The following is a 20,665-nucleotide window of genomic DNA, read 5'->3' on the forward strand; positions in this document are numbered from 1 at the left end:
GAACAGCTTAGTCATTCAATGCAATCAAAACATCACATCCTTAATTCTTCATCAATCTTTCAAATCAAAAACCAAATTTGGACATTTTAAAGACCCAAAAATCCTGCAAAACGGGGATCTGCAACCTGAGGCTCCAGAGCCACATGCACGTCTTTGGAACCCTTCATTGTTGCTCCTTGGCAATAAAAAATATACTTTTGTAGTTAATTTGCTTAAGTTAATTAAGTTTTGTCAGATAACTGAGCGAAATGATGATAAAATGAACCAATTAGCCATCACCATTCAGTTCAATACAGTTAAAAATGGCTTGTTTCAGACAGTCTGTGATGGAATAAACGCCGGCCTCCAATAGACACCTGTCTCTAATAGACGGCAGGACGACTGCCAAAGTTTTGGAATAAAAGCAGGGCTATTATTGGAAAACATACAGTGTAGAAAAAATATTACACTTTATATCACATTATTGTAAATATTTGTGAGCCACAATTTATAAATAAATGGATTAACAGCCACAGAAACATTAATAATATGTGTTTTTCTAAACGGGGAAGTGGGACTTTGTGTCTCTCACTGGGTTTTGGTCGGTAAGTTACTGGACCAAACGGCTCTTTTATCCTTAAAGGTTGCAGACCCCTGCCCTAAAATACCAATGCAAATAGAAACAGACTTCAGGGTTTCCCCAGCAGTTGCTGGATTGGCACCAGCCACCCTGTGGCACTGAAAGGGATTCAGCGGGTTCTGAAAATGATTGGATGTAAAATTGCAGTGTTTAGTAAACATTTTTAAAAGTTCTCTTATAGACGTTTTCTAAAAATATCCTAACATCAGATGTCGGCAGAGAGATGTGTGGTAGACCTCTATATGCAGATATCTTTATCTGCTAGACATCTAATAGAGTAACGTAATAGAGCTGTCTGAGATGTCCAGTAGACACTAACAATAGACGTCTATTATTTATCTAAAAGACAACTTGTGCTCGGTGGGATAAACTACACAAACAGCTTGTTTACAACTTGTGAAGGATGATGAGACCGCAACAGGATCAGCTGTGGGAAAGTTGTCTGCTAGAGATCCAAACTTCAATGTGCAATAGACCTATGTGAATCGATGACTATCATCTGCTTATTTATAGCTGTAAACATTGAAATAGCCAAGATTTTGATTTCAAATAGCTGTGTCCCAGTGGGTTATGCCTGAATTTAATTCCAATGAATGTTTTTGCCATTCGATGTGATGCTGAATTAACTGGAGTCTCTGAGTAAATGTTATGTTGACTTCTTGGTTTATTTTGTTATCAGACATATGTCTGTTAACAAAATAAACCAAGAAGTCAATTAATAATTACAGACACCAAGAACTTTATTGCACCTAAATGTTATGTTGCAAATTAGCAACATATGACATGATGGGGTGAAATATTTAATGATAATGAACAAATAATTTTTTTGTTTAAGCCGCTAAACATTTCTTAACTTAGTTGCTTCTTTTGGAGTTTCTGTTTTTACTACCCTAAATTAGTGTTCTGAAGGAGGCAGACGGAATTTACTCCTCTTTCCTCCCTCAGAAGGAATACCGGAGGGACTACGAGGAGCACGTGAAGGGGAAGGCTTTGGTGGAGGTTGACCAGACACCTGGATACCTGACGGCGCGCCATGCCGGCAGCCTTCTGAGCGAGGTGCCTCGTGGAAACATCACACCGACACACTCAAAGACCATTTAGATCCAGAAAACTGAGAATCACTTGAACTGTAATGTCCTTATGGGAGAAATTCTCGTGGAAGTATTTAACAATTATTGATTTTCCAAGGATAGCAAGAGGCTTTTAACAGAAATGACGTGCTAAACACCAGATTTTTTAAAAGACTTAATTGTCTCTGAAGCATAATAATGTGAATTTCATGTCATGTGGAGGTTTTAGGGTCATGCAAGTTTAGGGTAACTTTGTGCATTATGAAGATTTAAAGGATTGACAACACTAATAAACAAACAAGAAAAACAGTAAAGTAATCTATCTAGAGCTAACCAGATTTATAAAACCCTGGAAAACTACTTCTGCTTTCACTGTGCAGAAAGAGTACAAGAAGGACCTGGAGCAGGAAGTGAAGGGGCGGGGCTTGTCTGGGGTTGGTCTCGAAGATACACCTGAGTTACTAAGGGTGAAAAAAGCTAATCGGATTCTCAACCAGGTAACTGACACTCCAGACACACGTCTGCCACATGCTTTCCTGTGCTCTGGCACAACGGCACTGTTGGTCAACAGAAGGAGTACCGCAAGGATCTGGAGCGGGACATCCTGGGGAAAGGTATGGAGCTGAGCGCCGATGTTCTGGAGATGCAAAGAGCCAAGAGAGCCTCAGAGATCCAGAGCCAGGTCTGTGAGCCGCATTAACAGCCTTCACATTCGCCTCCTTCATCCACAGACCAAGCAGTTTAATTAACCCATAATCAGCTGGTCGGCTATGAATGTACAGTTATGGTCAAAGGAAATACTGTTATTGTTGAAACTCAGAAAAATTGCTTTTCATGGTACTAGAAATGGTTCAAATGATTTATAATTGTTTGTCATGAAAAAATAAATAAAAGATGCATTTGTCTGAGTTGAACAAGGGGGGGCACAATGATCTTGAAGGATTCATTACTAAAACCAAAGCCAAACCAATCTCAGACTAAAATCAAAGGGTTTCATTTTTAAAGAATGATGTCTGCTGGGACAGAAACAGTTCCCGATCTACAAAAAAAGAACAGTGACACTGTTTATCAGCTTTGGGTCGGTTTGTGTATTTTTGTGTGGCAGAGGTCCTACAAACAGATGGAGCAGCTCCGTGAGAACTCGTACGGGACGCTAACAGACACACCTGAGCTGCTGCACGCCTCCTACCTCAGAGACATCTACAGCCAGGTCTGTGTGGACGAATGGAGGGGGAGCCTGCTCTGGGAGTTTACTCCCCCCTGAGAGTCTGTCTGTTTCTGCAGAAGAAGTACAAGGACGACGCAGAGCGGCTAAATGAGCGCTACAGCCTGCTGTCAGAAACCCCGGAGATGGAGAGAGTCCGAGCCAACCAGAGACACTTCAGCTCCGTGAGCGTTCTTCTCAGCCTCTCCAGCTGCACTGACACCACAGCAGGTCCTGTTCAAGCAGCTCTCTGTCGCCCCCTAGCTGCGTTACTCCTGGGACTCCAAGCTGATGAGAGGCCTGACGACGTCTGTCACAGACACGCCAGAGATCGTCCTCGCCAGAGAGAACGCCAAAAAGATCAGCAATGTATGTCCACACGTTTGCAGACTTAAAGGAATCATTTTACCTTTATCATATTTCTTAAATGTAAAAACCATCTACAATATTTCAAATCCGCTACACTAATGCCTTGTTTTTAAGCTGTGATTTTATCATAAAATCTGTGGTTTTTAATCCCTGCGCCCCAGACCGGTCCATGGGACCGTTGGTACTGGGCTGCAAAGAAAAAAAACACACGTTAAAGTTTTGTCTGACAGGTCCGTGACCTGAAAAAGGCTGGGGACCACTGATGTAAATGGTTTCTGATTCATTCAAATTAATAAAACTTTTCAAATTATTCGTGTTTATTTGACTGTAAGGCATTCTCAACAATAACCTCCACTCAGTTGTACGTAGACACTTGTTTTTTCTTCTCATAATTCTCATTTCTCCATGAGGATGCATGTAGAAATATTAGTATTAAACAGTAAAAGAGCTTTGTTTATCCCAAACACGTGGACAGACAGTTCAGGACACATTTGCAGCTGCATGATGCTGCAGATTTTGAGCATCATTTAGGAAGAAAAATTAGAGCAAAGAATTTCAAGACTCTGCAGTCTAAACATGGAGTTTTTCCCTGGCAGACGCCTGCTTTGTGCTTCTCAAAGCCAATCTGAATATCTGCGTATTCAGTTCAGTTCTAGCTTGTGCACATTGTCTGATGTGTGTTATGTTCTGCACTGAACTCCATGCACACATGTGGAAGTGAGGCTTTCAGTGCTGCAGAAAGACAGTGGGTAGATCGGGTGGTGTCCTTTGTGTCTTGGTTGATCTTTGATCTGAATATTAAACAGATTCTTTCAGGTTTTCGTCGTTTTTTTATCAAATGAGTAAAAGTGAGGCATCTGTTGAAACACAGCCGACAGCTGATCTCAGGCTCTGCTCAGGTCCAGTACAGAGAGGAGGTGGGCCGTGGAACCGCCGTCACAGAGACATTTGAGATGGAGCGAGTCCGACGGAACCAGGAGAACATCAGCTCGGTGAGTTTTCACACAGAGGCTGCACAGGATGGTGTTCTGCCAAAACTCTACAAACAGAAGCTGTGAACTCTGGTCCAACTGCCGCCTGTCTGCAGGTGAAGTACAAGCAGAGCCCGGCCAAGGCCACCAGTGTGGGAGTGACCCCTGAGGTGGAACGGGTCAAACAGAACCAGGAGAACATCAGCTCGGCAAGATGCACTCAAGTTTCAGCTTCTAGCTCTGGCCTGGTGCCGTGTGACGGGGGGGTTGTTACAAAGCCCGTCGAGACGACTGTTGTTGTGAATTTGGGCTATACACATAAAACAGAATTGAATTGTCAATCTGTTGCAGAACCTTAGCTCCTGCACACGGCTGCACACTTCAGATCCAGTTTCTGTGAGACCATGAAATCTGAGCTTGTTTCCTGAGCTGTCCTCTGTTTGGCTGCATTTTTCCGAACCAGAAGTACTTACCTGTGAATACGAGGAAAAAACGTGTGTGTGTGTGTGTGTGTACTTGCAGGTGAAGTACCAGCGTGGGCTGCAGGAGCTGAGGGGACGAAGCTGCTCTGAGCTGGACACACCTGAGTACAGGCGCGTCAGGAAGACGCAGGATTCGGTCTCGATGGTAGCCAGCTGGTTGTCATGGCTCCCACTGTGGGAGGAGCTAACATGAGTGACGGGAAGGACTTCTGCACGGATACTAACAGGAGCTGTTTGTCACTCACTGTAAACGGTTTCTGACACCGATCCAGAACTGTTCCTAATGATCAGCATTAAATGTTAATAAAGGAGTTAAACTTTGTGTGTGTCTCATTTGCTCACTGACTAGATGCACTCTGGTGTGTGTGTGTGTGTGTGTGTGTGCATGTGTGCATGTTTTCGTTTATCTGAAGCTGTCCCTGCTGTACATCCAACACCTCTTTTTCCAATTTCAGGCAAAATACCACGAGGATTTTGAGCGGGCACGCGGCCGGGGCTATACGCCAGGCCTGGACGACCCCAGCATGGAGCGCTACCAGAGAGCCAATCAGATGATTGGGGAGGCGGGCTACAGCAAAGGGCTCCACTCCCAAGGGATGGAGATGGACAGACGGCCAGGAGGCATCATCGTAGGTCAGTGGACCACACTGCATAGCTGCAGGACCAAAATAAGCGTTTAACATTCTGCAGTCTGACTAAGACACTGAACTGTACACATTAAGATGAGGCAATAACATAAAATATGATTGTTTGAACTGATCCCTCACAAACCCACAGGACTGCCCAGAATCAGCGGGAAATTCAGCTTTTTTTCAATGATTGGATGGTGCATTTGATGACTTCCTAAGCTCTGCAAGCCCCATAGAACTGTTCTGCTTTCATGCTGCTGACAGAGATCCTGCAGTTCAGTGTCCTGATTTCAGAGTTTGGGTGATCGAGCATCAGGCGCACCTGGATATTACTTCTGCTACAGATTACATCCCTTATTGCTTACATTATAATATTATCAATAGACATTTCTCCTATCATTTGATTGTTTGCGTTTCCTGAGACTGAAAAGTCTTGTTTCCACTGAGCAGTTTGATCCGGTCCGGTCCAGTATTTTGAGCATTTCTGTTATAAAATTGACCGATTAAGCTGGACCACACCGTACCATTTTTAGGCCCCTGTTGGTTGTAGGTCCATAGAAAAAAGGACGGAGCTGCTAATGAAACTCGTTGTTTGGCTGTAGGTCATTAGGACAAAACTCTTCGCCGCCACTTTCTTCTCTCAAACAACATTAAATGCTTTGCATCTACAAAGAACCAAGCAGAAAAAGAGGAGCTGCTGGGTGACCTCGAATGTTGTTGTTGTTGCTGTTAGCTTCCCCCCACATGAGCCGTGACGGTCCGGCTTCGAGCGGAAACGCTCACCGGAATTGTCTGGACCATTCTAAACCGGACTGGACTGGACAGCTCAGTGGAAACGAGGCTAAAGTGACCACTTCTCTAGAGTTTTGACAAAAATGTTTCTGTTATTAATGTCTGTCCAGTTCACTTCTGCTTTCATTTATTTTAGCTTTAAGCATTAAGGACTACTGTTTGATGCTTTTGTGCTGGAAGCCTTTAAAACAAGTCATGAGCGTAAAGCTGAAACAGCTGAAGCCTTTGCAGGTTACTGGAACATTTGACGGTGGAATACATGTTCTCTTCCATTCTTGTTTTGACATATTTAACTAAAAATCCTTTTCAGGTTGACGTGGAGCTGAGTCTTTTTCTGAAGAACATTACTGATGTCTTCTCATCTCTGGTTTTCTTTTGAATCAAAACTTGAAATCTCTAGAGAGACAAACACAGCGTGTCAGTGCTTTCATACTGATGGGGATCCGGTCTTCATTCCACGTTTTAGATTTGTTTTTGTCCAGGAAATGAAGACTCAGCTGTCTGCTGCTCCTCACTAATCATAAGAGCTTTACATGAAGAGCTTTATTACAGGCTCAGTCTTTAAGTGAATGCATTTTTTCTATTATTAAATATTTACTGTTTTGGTTTTTCAAACTGATGTTTATTTCTTCTGTTTGAAACTGGTGATGCTGTGTTATGAGTTGAAGATCCAGGGAAGTTCTTCCTCAGAGTCTTTCATGCTGCTCTGATCCACGCCTGTGGCTGAAAATCGGTCTCCTGGGGTTTTACTCCTGTTGGATTATTTCAAGCATTGTATCTCCACAGTGAGCTAACAGAGCCGCAGGTTCTGCGTTTGGCTTCATGTGTCTGTCACCCTTGCTGTGAGTGTCAGCAGAGTTAATGTTTGCCTGCCCTCTGAAGATCTGAAGGTGTGGAGGACAGACCCAGGGTCCATCTTTGACTTTGACCCTCTGGAGGACAACATTCAGTCCAGGAGCCTCCGCAGGATGTCCGGTAGTTCAGCACAAGCCGTCCATTATTTCCATCAACACCGCTGCATTGGCTCCTGTGCTATTCAATCAATTCTAAAGTTGTTTTTATGGTCATGGGCCTTCCTATTTGTCTGATTTGAAAGTCTGAGCCCTCGTGGACCCTGAGGTCCTCTGATACCGGCCTTTTGGTTATCCCAAAAGTAAGAACTAAACATACAGCGAGGCCCAATTCAGTTTTTACTGACCTAGCCTGTGGAACAGCCTTCCAGAAGCCTCAGGGCCGCAGAGACTGTTCATGTTTTTAAAGGAAGGCTGAAGACCTTTTTTAATCTGGCTTTTAGTTGAAATTTAGGAATTTATTTGGTATTTTAGATATTTTATGTTTGTCTTTTAACTCATTTGATATCTATGTATATTTCTATTCACGTTTACTGATGTATATCTGTCTATTGGTTTATTTATCTGATTATTTATCCATTTTAGTTTTTATTTCATTCCTTTTACATTTTATTTGTTACTCCAGCGTTTTCCTCTGAGGGATCCTCCTCATCAGTGGCTGACCCTTCTCAGTGAACGGGGTCGCTGCAGTGGGATCTTCCAGGTCTGGGTCTTAAACTCAGGTCTGGGAGGTCCCATGGTAGCTTATTCTGTGAACTTGTGTGAGGGGGGGGGGTCACTGATGTGGACATGCCCCCAAAAGATTGTTTCTCCATTTAGGTACAAAGCCAAATCATATTAGTAAATCTTTACAATGGTGTGTGTGTGTGTACGGGGGGATTGTGGGCATTTTAGAAGATTTTTGTTTTTAAAATTGGATTATGTCATTATGTAAAGCACTTTGAGCGACACGAGTTGAAAAAGCACCACACAAATGGAGTTTGATTTGATTTCAAGCCCTGCATTTAAAGCCAAAAAGGCACAAATAAGAATTAAAATTTGGATCTGTGAGGCTTAAAAAGTGCAATCATTTGTAATGAACGTAATTTAAAATCATCTAATATTTAAATTGCATCCTTGTAGCTAACTTTTTCCATGAACTACAGTCCGCCTCCTCACATTCTTCTTCACTCTTTCCTGGTGTCGACCTGTGCTGCCCCCTGGTGGCGGTCCCTGTCAGAGCGGGCTGGGTGCAGTGTGAGCCGGGGGTCTTCGCAGCAGTCTCTCCTCCACAGCCAGACTCAGTCTGTCAGCTCTCTGAGTTCTGACCTGTGGGAACGCAGCAGCACCGACACTCCTGGTACTCCTGCCTGTGTTTCTGGGTGAAAGCGTGGCTCTTTTAACTCACGTTTTTTGCCGTGACCCACAGAGTAATCAGACTAACCCACCGTCTCCTTGCAGGTTTGCGCTCAGCGACTGCTCACTCAGTGTAGCATCTTTGATTTGATGCACAGCAGAGAGGACGCTCACCCTAGATTCAAGCTGAAGCTAAGGACGCCTTTCTAATCATCTCCTGTGTTTGCGTTCAGCTCCTGTCCTGCCCGGGGCGTACCACCATCAGGGGGCCCAGCATCAGCAGTATCATGGCTACATGCATCAGACCAGCATGTCATCGGTCAGATCTGTCACCTCGCCTCCACAACACTCACACGTTGTAGGTTTCCGCAAAGCCCCCCTCCCTCGTCTTTGTGTGGTCTGGAACTGTTTGTTCATGGTGTTGTTTCTGCAGCGTGTTTACAGAGCGCTGTACGACTACACAGCTCAGGACCACGATGAGGTCTCCTTCAGAGACGGCGACGTCATCATCAACGCCCAGCCCATCGACGAAGGCTGGATGTACGGCACCGTGCAGAGGACCGGCAAGTCCGGGATGCTGCCAGCAAACTATGTGGAGAGTTGCAACTGATGGGAGGGAAGGGGGTGAGGCGGGGGAGGAACTTTCACATACAGTGTTGATGTTCACTGCATTTCGGGCTGCTTTTGGCAGGGTTGTTTTCATTTTATTCTTTGTGAGAGCGGATGCAGTGAGAACACTTTATCACAACCTGTTTTCATCCAGGTTTGTTCCAAATCAGACAGCATTCATTCAGACCAACACGAATCGAGATAAAAACGGCCGCAATGCAGGGAACATCACAGGCTGTTGGCAGCAGCTGATCAGAGAGAGAAACCTGTAGAAATCCAGCATGCTGTGAAGACCAGTCAATATGCCCAACAGAACGGTGGTAACAAACTTTAGCAGGTCCCTCAAACAGAAAAAAATGCTGTTCATCCAAAAATGTCCTAAAGGTGATAAGCAGGAAGTGGAAAGACGTTCTGCTTTTCTTGCTGCCAAAGCAGAAGAAAATGGAGACTAAAAATCTGAATCCAGTAAAACTGAATATGTGCAGAACTCTTTCAGAAAAAAAATGTTATGGAGGAAAAGAGCAGGAGACAGGAAAAAGTTTGCTTTTCAGAAATAAACAGAAGAGGAACAGAGGAAAGTGGGAGAGCTTCTTGTTTTCTTGAGAGGAGGAGTACAGAGGTGTGGTTCATGTAAAGATCCATCTCACTGAATCGGTGCAGTTTAGTCTTTGGCGTCTGAAAGAAGGAGCAGCAGCAGCAGCACTAACCTCCCAAACTAACACACTGTGTTTTTCTGTGGGTGGTGTTTAACAGTGAGTTGGTTCTCCTGGTCTGTGCTTTGCAGACGGATGTGCCTGCAGATTCATTCTCTTGTCTGGACTGACTCCTTTGTGTTTCTGAGCTTTTTTAGTTCCAGTTTCACCCCAGCCTTGCTGAAGAAAGCATCTGTCAGCCACTAAGCAGAAGAACTTGTTCTACTTTATGTTCTGATTTAATGCAACATAACAGAGTGAATCCTCACCAGTTGGTTCTGAACGAGCTCCTGTTCTCTTCAAATATTCACTAGCATTACTTTCCTTGCTTTAAAGATTTGTTTCCTTATTTAGTTTTGTCCCACAAGTTATGCTAAATGTATTTACCTATTATTTGGATTAATATATTGTTCAGTGTCGGTTGTTTTCTTGCCATAACTGTGTGCAACATGTAAACAAATAAAACTGAACTGATCAGTCGCAGTCATTCATTATCGTTCATTCAAATCCTTTGCTTTCCCGTCAAAATTAATGAAGCCCATTAACTTCTAAATCTAACTTTATACCCATACTTTTATTTTTGTTTGTTATTCATAACAAACAATTGATCCGTGTTAAATCATCTTTTGTTTTGAAGAATTAAGCATATATTTTAGTCTGTTCGTGTTTGTTTGTTTTTTCAAATACAAAGTGAGCATGTCAAACAAAATAAAACTTCTAAAGTTAAAAGAGTTTTGATGTAAGTTCAACCTTTTTCAATAAGACAGTTCTTTTCATGGAGTAGATTTTGCAAATTATTTATTATATAAATTTTACACTGAGATGATCATAAACTTCTTGTTGCTTTTGCCCTGTTCCAATAATGTTTGGACTTTTTTTAGATTTGATGTTAATAAGACCAAACTTACATTAATCCAGCATCTCTGAACGCCCCTCCCAACTGGATGAACCCCCCTAAACCTTCAGGTTCTCAGCTTCACTGGTCCTTTTTCTCTCCCTCTGAAAATGGAGGTTTGAACTTCCGCTGTGAGCATCACTGAATCACCCTCATCATCACCTTCAATCTGCCGCCTCCTGGGCCTCTGCTGCTCTCACCACAGGTTGGATCTGTGGTGCTGGCGTTCTGTGGCCCCTGGTACCAGTAGCCATTCAGGAAAGGCCATCACAGTGGTCCCACCCACTTCTTCATTGTCCACATGAGGATCTCAAACAGACTTTTTTTTTGTTTTTTTAAATTTTTTTAGAAAACTGCCATGCAGATGCAGCATGGGATCATCTGTGTGGATGCAAATGACCTTTGACCTCTGAGTTGACATGGCCACTTCAGTGAAGGTGTTGCCCTTGTTGGACAGCAGTCTATTAACCCTTGTGCCATCTTAGATGACCCCACCCTTACATTGACGTGTTCTCCCTACCATGACAAAGGTGGATAAAGGTGGAAAGATTTCATGTAATCCATGGACACCAGTGAAGATCACAAATCATTGAAGAAAAAAGGTTTAGCGCACTGTCTAGTGGGTCTAGATGACCCAACTCCCAATGTTAAAGTGCCTAGGATAGACCAAGGGTTACGAAAGCCCTGCTACAGTGTGGTTGAGGAAGTCATAAATGTCTAAGCTTCAGCAAATGCCTCATTGTTCTGAGAAGCTTGTGTGAGTTTGACTATGGATTCAGACATCGTCTCACGCTTTTATCGTTTTGGTTCTGAAAAAAAAAGAATCTGTTGCTGGGAACTGATCTAAGATGAACCAGAAGGAAACACAAGGCTGCAGGCAGAAAGCTTAAAGACAAGCAATCTGTGGTAGAAGGCTGACTCTTAATGACTCCGCCCATTTGTCATTTGCTTCCTATGTTATGTCCTTTTTCCCAGGTTTGGCCAAGGCTTCAGTGTATGCAGTATCCTGTTGTTCAAGTCAGTGCTTACGTGAGATTCAGCACACATGAAAGCCGGGTGAAGTCGCCATGGTGGGAACTTTGGAACTTTGGCTCCAAAAATGAAAGATGAGGCCCAAGAAAACAAAAAGGTGTAGACATCGGGCTTCCTGAAGGGTTCAGGTTCATAGAAACCCGTGCTGCGCCATTTTATTGTCTTATAAAACCATGTTTTTTTTTTCAAGGTCAAAAAGGTCAAGCAGGTTCTCATTAGTCACATCTTGACTGACGACTCTGGCTGTGTCCGACATCTCTCTACCCCCTCACTAAAATAGTGCGGGACTATCCAATGCTGTGGATTTGAACAGCAGTTTGAACACCAGGCTCTCAACTGTATTTGATGACATTTTCATGGTCTGGTTCTCAGGAGAAGAAATGGAAACTTAACCAAAGGAGTCAGCCGTGACAGGGTGGTGTTTGTGGTAAGGGTGGTGGGGTCTACAAACAAAACCCTCAGAAATGATGATGATGTTCTCACACAAAGTCTGCTCGGGTCATAATCAGTCTTCCACGACAGTTCATTAATGACTCACCGCTTCCGGCAGTCAGAAGGCACCTTTTTGTTAAAACGGTCATTCGCTGATGGCCAAAAACATGGAAAAACCATTGGTTATTGATTATAAACATAACATTAGCCTTTACAAAATAAATCATAGTTTTATTGCCTTTTATATCATTGTACGCAGGAGGCTTGTTACAACGAAATTTCTGGTGCTAATTTGTGGAACTGTGGATATATACATTTTAACAACTTACACATATCTATTGCACGTGGGAGCCGGTTTAGCTCGTGCTGGTTTGCGGCGCCTTCCGTCCGTGAAACCAGGGTTCGACTTCGGGCTGCTCCCTGTTCCCTTCTCTACTTCTGTGCCGGTCCCAAGCCCAGTTGCTTTGAGAGGGTTGCGTCAGGAAGGGCATCCAGCGTAAAACATTGCCAAGTTTACCATGCGACTCGTTTGCTGTGGTGACCCCTGACGGTAGCAGTTGGAACAGGTGGTGGTTGGGATGGTGGGAGTCCTTGATTTGTTTGGCTCTGCTTGTGTAGCGAGAGCTGGCAATGTCCTCTAGGCTGGGCAGGGGGGAGCCGGTGATTTTTTGGGCAGAGTTGATCACCCTCTGCAGAGCTTTCCTGTCTGCAGCCGAGCATCCTGCATACCAGGCTGTGATGCTGTTACGCCCCATTTGTGGTCTAGGGGCATCTAGAGGGGCATAACATAGAAGTAATGGATTTCTGGCCACCAAATTTAAATGAACAAATACACCATAATTATAAATAATTAAACAACAACCAAGCAAAAAGGCTTCAGGGTCCGACTTAACATATTTAATTTCAGGTTATGTTTTGAATTAAATGGTTTATCAAAACATATGATTGTTCTTGTTCAACTCTTGATTTACTTTGATAAATTCCACATTCACAAATGTAAATGGTCGAATTTAGAACCTTGTTTTGCTGTATTCCATATAGAATTTTAATCGTGTTAAAATATAAATTGAACACGTGCAAAATATGAAGCTACGGGAGGATTTCATTTTTAAAAGAAATGCATACTTTTTTAAACTTGTGATATATTCTATGTGCAAAAAGATGATTTAAGCTGAGCTGTAATGCTGATAGTTGTACAGATTCCACAGTTTTTGTTTTGTTTTTGGTTTTCAACCATGGGTGACTTAAACTGGAAACAATGTTGTCTCTTACCCAACGTGTTGTGTTTAGTTTTTAATAAAGTTTTGAAAATGATTCGACAATGGAAGACACCATTTGTGAGGGGGTGCGGATAGTGTTACAGCCAGTCCGTACAGCGCATGCGTCACTGAAACGGAAGCAGCGCTAACGTCTGACTGTCCGAAAGGCACTGAATGAAAACGCACTGATTTCAACTTGAAAATGAATAAATTTCTACCTAACTTGTTTTTGCTAGCGTTGCTAGTGTTCCCAGCGACTGTGCTCCTGAAAGGTGAGTTTGCCATATGGATTTACGTGACTATAATATGCATTATATTGTGAAGTGGAGAAACAAATCCAGCTCGCGAGGCTAATCATGTTAGCCGCTAGTACAGTAGCTAGTAATATGAAGAAGGGGAAGGCCTCCCCACGGTTAACCAAACACGGCGCTCCATTTTAAAAGATGAAAGCATATGTAAATGTTAATCCGTGTTTGAAGCTGTTATACCCACGATTTTCAGAGCTTTCTTCCTTTAAAAGTGAGTATTATTAACTCGCTGAATGAGCGCTGCTTTAGACTGACGTGTCCCTATGAGCCGCTAGCTAACAGGCTAATACGAGAGCACATTACTTCAGCACGGTTTTTTTTTGGCTGCGTCCTCTCCAGCTGTCTCTGTCTTTACTGGATGTCGATTGTAACCCAAGCGCACATGAACTCAGCTAACGGCGGTTCTATTTAGTAAATAAGGACAACCAGCCGTTAATTCATGATGAGGATGTTACACTTAGCATTAACTTAAGTCTTCTCTGTTGAAATCAGCGTAGATGATGCAATAAAGTTTTCTTAGGCGACTTTTATCACCGTGTAAGATAGTTTGGTTTTTAATCTAAATGTGTGTTTTAATGTTGAAAATCAATTTTAAATGGAAGTCAATATTAAAACCACTTGTGCTTTAAAGTCATCTGAAGTCTCTAGCGGCCAGTCATTGGTCGCATGTGTCACATCATGTGTAATGCTGAGACTTCTCGTGAAGCAAAAATGTTATGTTTATGTTTGCAAATACCACAAGTTGCTCACATCTTTCACAGCAAGGTCATGAAAAGTGCCTAAAAAGGTACCGATGTCAGAGGATGCATGTTGGTGTATAGATAAACAAATTCTCGAGATAAAAACAAGTGCATTGGTGTGTATTGCATCTGGGGGGGGGGGGAAAGAGTAGCAGGGGGTGTCAGAACTGTAATTCCTTCACTGTGTCCCTGCTGCTATAAAGCCCCTCCCACTAGGAACAGACAGCAGCTGCGTTCTCCTGCCGCTGTGCCGGGACGGTCAAGCACGTGCGCTGCTCATCAATGCTTTTGTAGAACTCCTCAAAATAAATAAATGGATCCTCGAACATTTTACTAGGTCACAGCAAGAAGGCCCCTGGTTCAAGTCCCGGCCCGGGGACCTGAAACACAACACCAATGGGGGTCATTGCTGTGTGGAGTTTGCATGTTCTCCCCGTGCATGTGTGGGTTTTCTCCGGGGACTCCGGCTTCCTCCCACCGTCCAAAACCAGGCTTCATAGGTTCATTGGTCACTCTAAATTGTTCCTGTAGGTGTGAATGTGGTCCTGTGACAGACTGATGACCTGTCCAGAGTGTCCCCTGCCTTCGCCCACAAGTGGCCGGGATAGGCTCCAGCAGCCCCGTGACTCCGAAAGGGACAAAACGGATTACAAAATGAATGAGGTCTAGAAAAACCTTTGACATTAGCTCCTCCCACACGCGGTGCGAGCGTCACGTTTATAAACACACTTTTGGACACGCCTTGTGCAGCGACTTTGCCGCAGGTTAAAACAAAGACGTTGTACGTGAATTTGACGTGCAAATCGCATTAGGTGTGAACAGATTATTGCTCTAAATGATGCACGCGGGGGGAGCTTTAATCCGTGATCCGTTGCACCCCTAGTGGTTAGTGCTCTGGTTCAAATCCCAGCTTGGTCCTTTCTGTGTGGGTTTTCTCCGGGCACTCCCGTTCCCTCCCACAGTTCAAACACGGGCTTCACTGGTTGATTGCTGACTCTAAGTTGTCTTTAGACATGACTTTGAGCGTGTGGCTGTTAACCTGTCCCCGCACCCCCCCCCCCCCCCCCCGCCCTTCACTAGCAGGATAGGCTTCAGCAACCGCACATGGAATTCAGCGGGGCTGGAAAATGGATGGGTGGAAGTCATGTTAAGGCTACAACATGACTTTTTTATGAACTTCATGGACATGTCAGTCACTTCAAACATTTATACTCTGAAATATAAAATTTCTAACTGACCAGTTAAAAAGACACATTTGTTCTGTTTATGCGGAGTCAGTTCAGAAAATGGGGTTTTAAATCTACCACAACCTCTGCTGGGATAACATGGCATCTGTTTTCTTATCTTTTAAATTAACTAATGCAACTGCAGTTATTAAGCAATAATATTAAATTCCTCCCTTTTCTGACAGAAAAATCTGATGACCTTGTTTTTTGAAAGATGAATTCATTTTAAACGCTATTTACAGCAAGAATGTGATGTTGATATATTTACACTTTAAATTTTACTCTTTTTAAGGGATGTCTGGTATTTTTCTGACAAAATAGATTTTTCTTGAGCTAAGGCTGTAAAAACTCCTCACTGCAACCTTTGTACACTGAACATTCATGCATTTTTTAAACCTTCATATTTATATAACTTTCACATTTGGTACTTGGTCTTTAGGGACATCAGTATTTATTTCAAACCAATTTTTTTTAGAACTGAGCATTAATTTGTAAAACAATACATCTCTATGGACTTTAAAAAAAGTTCTGTTTCATTTTAAAAGTTTAACTGAAAAATAAAAGAATACTCCTAAGAGTTCTTCAGCCACAGGAAGGTCAGTTTTGCGAGCATGCTCAGTAGGTGCCTGTTGGAGCTGCTCGCCTCTAAAAACCGTCTCGTGTCCGTCAGGACCGCTGGTACAAGCTCAAGATCTGACTGAGGATGAGGAGGCTGACGCTGTGGATGAAGATGTGGTGGATGATGTGACGGCTGAAGACGAAGACAATGAAGCTGAGGTAGAGGACGATGAAAACGTGGAGCTGGTGAGTTCTGCTGTGATGAAGAGGAAAGAAAATGAAACATTTTTTCTGATGGTTTTTGGTTTAAGGGATTTATAACAGTTAGGACTTTGAAACATTTGCATTTCATAACGCCTCACCTGTGTTTGTTTAGACGGAGGAAAAAGAAGAGGAGGAAGAAGCTTTGGTTGGAGAGGTGAAGGCTTCTCCCAATGCTGACACCACCATCCTCTTCGTCAAAGGAGAAGGTGAGCGCTTCATTTCAGCCGTCTGTGCTCCGCTGCAGCTCTGCCTTCATCCCTCACCCAAGCTCCCATCTCTTCTCAGACTTCCCCGCCAACAACATTGTCAAGTTCCTGCTGGGCTTTACCAACAAAGGTCCTGAGAACTTCGTGGTTGATTCTCTGGACGCTTCCTTCCGTTACCCGCAGGTGAGAAAAGACAGTGTTGGACATGGATGAATGTGCTCGTCATTCCAGCTCTAACTGCCAGCTCCTCTCAGGATTACCAGTTCTACATCCAGAACTTCACGGCTCTCCAGCTCGGCACCGTGGTTCCTCCTGGCAGGCAGGCCACCTTCGAGTACTCCTTCATCCCCGCGGAGCCCATGGGAGGCCGGCCGTTCGGACTGGTCATCAACCTCAACTACAAGGACAGCAGCGTAAGGAGGACCGGTCCCATCTGTGCGTCCTTCCTGCCCTTCATCACCAACTCCTGTTTGCTCTTCCTCATTCTCAGGGAAACATCTTCCAAGATGCTGTGTTCAACCAGACTGTCACCATCACTGAGAGGGAGGACGGGCTGGATGGAGAAACGTAAGTCACCTTCATCTGGCTCCCAGCTTCCCCCTCTGCCTCTTCTCACTTGTCCTCTGCCCTCCAGGATCTTCATGTACGTCTTCCTCTCTGGGCTGGGCCTGCTCGTCATCGTTGGGCTTCACCAGCTGCTGGAATCCAGAAAGGTTTGGACTTGTTTTTTTTTAATTTCTCAAACATTCAGACTGTGGTAAAGCTGGGGTGACCCAGACTGACCCGTGTCTTTGCAGAGGAGGCGTCCGGCACAGAAGGTGGAAACTGGAACCTCCAGCCACAACGACGTAGATATGAGCTGGATCCCCGCAGAAACTCTCAACCAGATCAGTGCGTACTCTGCACCGCGTCTTTGGAAGCACACTCATACCACGTCTATTTGCTGCGAGTTCCTGCCAGATCTGTCCCGCGCTCTGTCCTGTTTGTTTTTCTTCTCTTCCGCTTACTTGTTTCAGAATGATCTTTAACGTTCAGCACGGCCAGCACTCACCCTCCTCTTTCTCTCTGTTCCCTCTGCCTTCCTCGCTGTAACGTTCCCCTGCGTCTTCAGTGCAGAGCCGCAGAGGTGAGGTCTGCTTCTGTGTGGGTGTGTTCCATCCTGAGCGGCACAGGAACGCTGCTGGTTTCTTCTCTAGTCTGTTTCTCTTTGTCCATCATGAACATTTCTTCACACAGACGGGTTATTTGGGTCAGCCGTACACATTCTACCGACCCAAAGAAGCACAACAGTTTTAGGACCTGATTTTCTACTGCTACTGTTAAGAATTAGCTTAAAAATGAGGTGAATCTCCGTGAATGACTTAAAATAGTCAGAAATATAATGTTAAAACAAAAGATGTTTTAAAAAACTCTCCGCTGAGAAACATGAAGGGGAAGAACGCCACAGAAGCCAGTCAGTCAGAAAATGTGATTATTATTTTTGGTACAACAGCAGTTGAAGTCCTAAAGCGAGGATATAATTTAGTGAGATTTAGTTTAGATTTAGTGGCACCGACTACAATAGTCTGACTGAATGTGTTTGTTTGGAAATTCAGTGAAAGGTTATGAAAAACCTTTGCTAAAAAAAAAGTGTACAAACCCTGAATATATGATAATATATAGATACCTCTGACACACTAAAGAACCATTTTAAATAAAATATTAGTTATTTTTCAACCCAGACTCGATCTCTGAGGCTCCGCCTTTTTCTCCATGATGGTACCGCCCATTTCATGACGTCATCCTTGAGTCGGTCTTTTTATGATTTCATATCAAATGGAATCTCCTGGAGGCAGAAGTAAGAAATAAGTGCATTTTCTGTCAATCTGCCCCCCCCCCCTCCTTCTAATAAATCTCTCCTGTTTTTCAGCAGGTTTTCATTTAAATTTACAGTTAGATAACATTAAATACATCTGCATACCTTTAAGGAATTTCATTTTAGTCCAAAATGAAAGAAAATCATTTTGATGATCTTCAGCTGGTTCAGACTACAAGTGACTGGCACAGCTGTCCTCCTGGGGGGTGCAGGGGGGCTGTGCTAAAGAAAACCATTATTTGTTGTAGAAGAAGAAACACTTAAAAAAAAAAAAAAAAAATATGCCAGTAGATTTTTTTTGAATCTATTGGCCAACTTGTGTTGAAGATCAAATTTCAAATTTTTGGATGTTGCTTGTTCCGTTTTTTCCGCTAAACGTACCTCCTGACTGACGGTGCTTCACGGTTTGTTTGTTGCTGCATCCCTGAAGTCTCTCGCGTCTTTTCTGTCCTCTGCAGACAAAGCGTCTCCCAGAAGATCTCCTCGCAAAAGGAACCAGAAACGCTCGGCCGGCTCGGACGAATGAAGGGCGCCTGACACGGAGGAGTGGAACCCTCAACCGCCCTGAGAACTGAGCTCTGTCTGCTGAGAAACTGAGCGGTGCCAAGCACGGCGACGGCGGCTCCACCTAAAACTGTTGAACACCAACGCAGCAGTCTTTGTTTCCTGACGCATCACACGAGTCCATGAGCCTTTTAGGGACTTTTTTTCTTTAAAGATCTTTGTTTTTTCAGCCTGGATGAAAGAACTGCTGATGTCATCATTGTGCGACGGCTTTGATTGTTTTGATGTTGGGCTGAAACTGCCCACAAACTGCGGATCAACGCAAAACTCTTTTTATGAACATTTTGACGCAGATCTTTCAGGCTGGGACTCTGAAGCGCAGTAATGCCAACATATGCAGTTCTTTTCAGGGTCTCCTTTTTACTTTTATTGACCTCGTCTTGACATTATTTTGTAACTAAAACTGATTTAACCGTTTGGGGGGGAAAAACCAGAAGAAAATGTTCCTGATCTGGGCTGATGGGGGCACCTCTGTTGTATTAAAGTTTGGTTCTGACCTGCCGATTTTTCTTCTGTCCTCTGGTGTGATGCTGCTTCAAAACGAGAATCGTTTCAGTTTGATCAGCTTGCCTCTCAAATCTGATTTTTGTTGTGAAAGAATTTGCCTTCTGAAGATGAAATTGGAACAGAAGTTTGTGTAGCATGAATCAAAGCTTCATGTTTAAGATGAACGCGTGAGTCTGTGAGCCTTCATGATGTCTGTCTTCTGTTTGTGAATGTCGGCTGGCAAAGGCACTGCTGTAAAATGTTGCTGTAAAAGTTGATGCCTGTGAGTTGCCACTGGGCGGCGCCACTGGGTCTTATGTGTGGAGCCTTAGACGGACAGCTCTGGTTCTGGACGTCAGTCCTGCAGGTCGGCGGTCCCTTCCCTGAGCTGACTGGTCTTTTTGTTTCTGGGAGCTTTTGTTTTCAGCTGATTTTTAATGACAGGATAATAAAGTGATTTGCTGTAACTCTGCTGTCGGTGTGAGTCTCTGAGGAAGTCTAAAAATGTCCGCACAGCAGCTCCTGTGTGTGGTTTCCACGGCAACAGCTGATGCAGCAGCTGTGACACATGTTACCTGATATTTCCAGACTCTCGGAGGCTCATCATTTCATTTCACTGCTAAGGCAAAAGGCAAGATATGCACCCCAAAATATTTAATGAGAATCAGTAATAACTTAGTAACTTTTTCAAAAGAAGACTTAACAGCTAAAATGTAAAACATTTCTTGCTGCTGTCATTGTAAAGTAATCTTATCTCGCAAGATTACTTTCTCTGAATTGTTATGTGACAACTCCTGTATTATTCCAGCTACTTACATGAAAAAATCTGCATAAACATCTAGAGCGACGAGATATTCCACATTCACATGAAGATAGATTTTCAAGAATATCGTTTCTTTTTTGAGCGTGACGGACCGGTGACAGCGTGAGAACAAATTACAGGATTGAGGCCCACTTCCCCAAAATCAGACTTCCGGTAAGCATTGTCATTGAGGTCTATCAAGGAAGGAAGGGGGGTGGAGATGTCAGAGTCCAGGCCACAAAGGCCAGCATCCCCCCCTGCCGCTGATCACCTGGATCAGGTACGTGCCGGTTAGAAACGGCAATAGCTGGTCAGTGAGGTAATGTGGGGACACTGGCTCTGTTTCAATGCTGTAAAACCACAAATGTTTGCACAAGTTTGTGGGAGATCCTGTCTGGGCACGAAGTTCATTTGA

The 20,665-nt window shown here is 43.7% G+C and overlaps 2 protein-coding genes across 10 annotated transcripts in view; both read left to right on the plus strand.

Moving 5' to 3' along the window:
- The window catches only part of LOC101166998 (uncharacterized), a 73,439-nt gene extending 63,329 nt beyond the window's left edge, over positions 1–10,110 (plus strand). For 5 of the 8 annotated variants that reach the window (XM_011488616.4, XM_020712705.3, XM_020712708.3 and 2 more), the window contains 14 exons: positions 1,565–1,675; positions 2,070–2,186; positions 2,261–2,371; positions 2,795–2,899; positions 2,974–3,078; positions 3,158–3,262; positions 4,162–4,254; positions 4,350–4,442; positions 4,756–4,860; positions 5,171–5,348; positions 7,019–7,111; positions 8,207–8,326; positions 8,556–8,680; positions 8,756–10,110. In XM_011488616.4, coding sequence (XP_011486918.2) covers positions 1,565–1,675; positions 2,070–2,186; positions 2,261–2,371; positions 2,795–2,899; positions 2,974–3,078; positions 3,158–3,262; positions 4,162–4,254; positions 4,350–4,442; positions 4,756–4,860; positions 5,171–5,348; positions 7,019–7,111; positions 8,207–8,326; positions 8,556–8,680; positions 8,756–8,932 — 1,638 coding nt within the window. In that variant the 3' untranslated portion in view covers positions 8,933–10,110. Of the gene's footprint in view, positions 1–1,564; positions 1,676–2,069; positions 2,372–2,794; positions 2,900–2,973; positions 3,079–3,157; positions 3,263–4,161; positions 4,255–4,349; positions 4,443–4,755; positions 4,861–5,170; positions 5,349–7,018; positions 7,112–8,206; positions 8,327–8,555; positions 8,681–8,755 lie in introns of those variants that run through there. The other 3 variants (XM_078938887.1, XM_011488615.3, XR_013652394.1) reach the window with 3 other exon arrangements.
- A 3,197-nt stretch (positions 10,111–13,307) lies between these two features.
- ssr1 (signal sequence receptor, alpha) lies at positions 13,308–19,915 on the plus strand. 2 transcript variants are annotated; one of them, XM_004080812.5, is made up of 10 exons: positions 13,308–13,513; positions 16,186–16,319; positions 16,450–16,543; positions 16,623–16,726; positions 16,798–16,956; positions 17,034–17,110; positions 17,178–17,256; positions 17,341–17,434; positions 17,655–17,669; positions 18,857–19,915. In XM_004080812.5, the coding sequence occupies exons 1-10, from the start codon at positions 13,444–13,446 to the stop codon at positions 18,922–18,924; spliced, it is 894 nt and encodes a 297-aa protein (XP_004080860.1). In that variant the 5' UTR covers positions 13,308–13,443; the 3' UTR covers positions 18,925–19,915. The 2 variants fall into 2 exon arrangements, with proteins under 2 accessions (XP_004080860.1, XP_004080859.1); XM_004080811.5 differs by lacking the exon at positions 17,655–17,669.
- The last annotated feature ends 750 nt before the right edge of the window (positions 19,916–20,665 follow it).

This window comes from Oryzias latipes, chromosome 20 (genome assembly GCF_053564925.1).
Source record: "Oryzias latipes strain Hd-rR chromosome 20, Olatipes_Hd-rR_3.1".
Taxonomy (NCBI): domain Eukaryota; kingdom Metazoa; phylum Chordata; class Actinopteri; order Beloniformes; family Adrianichthyidae; genus Oryzias; species Oryzias latipes.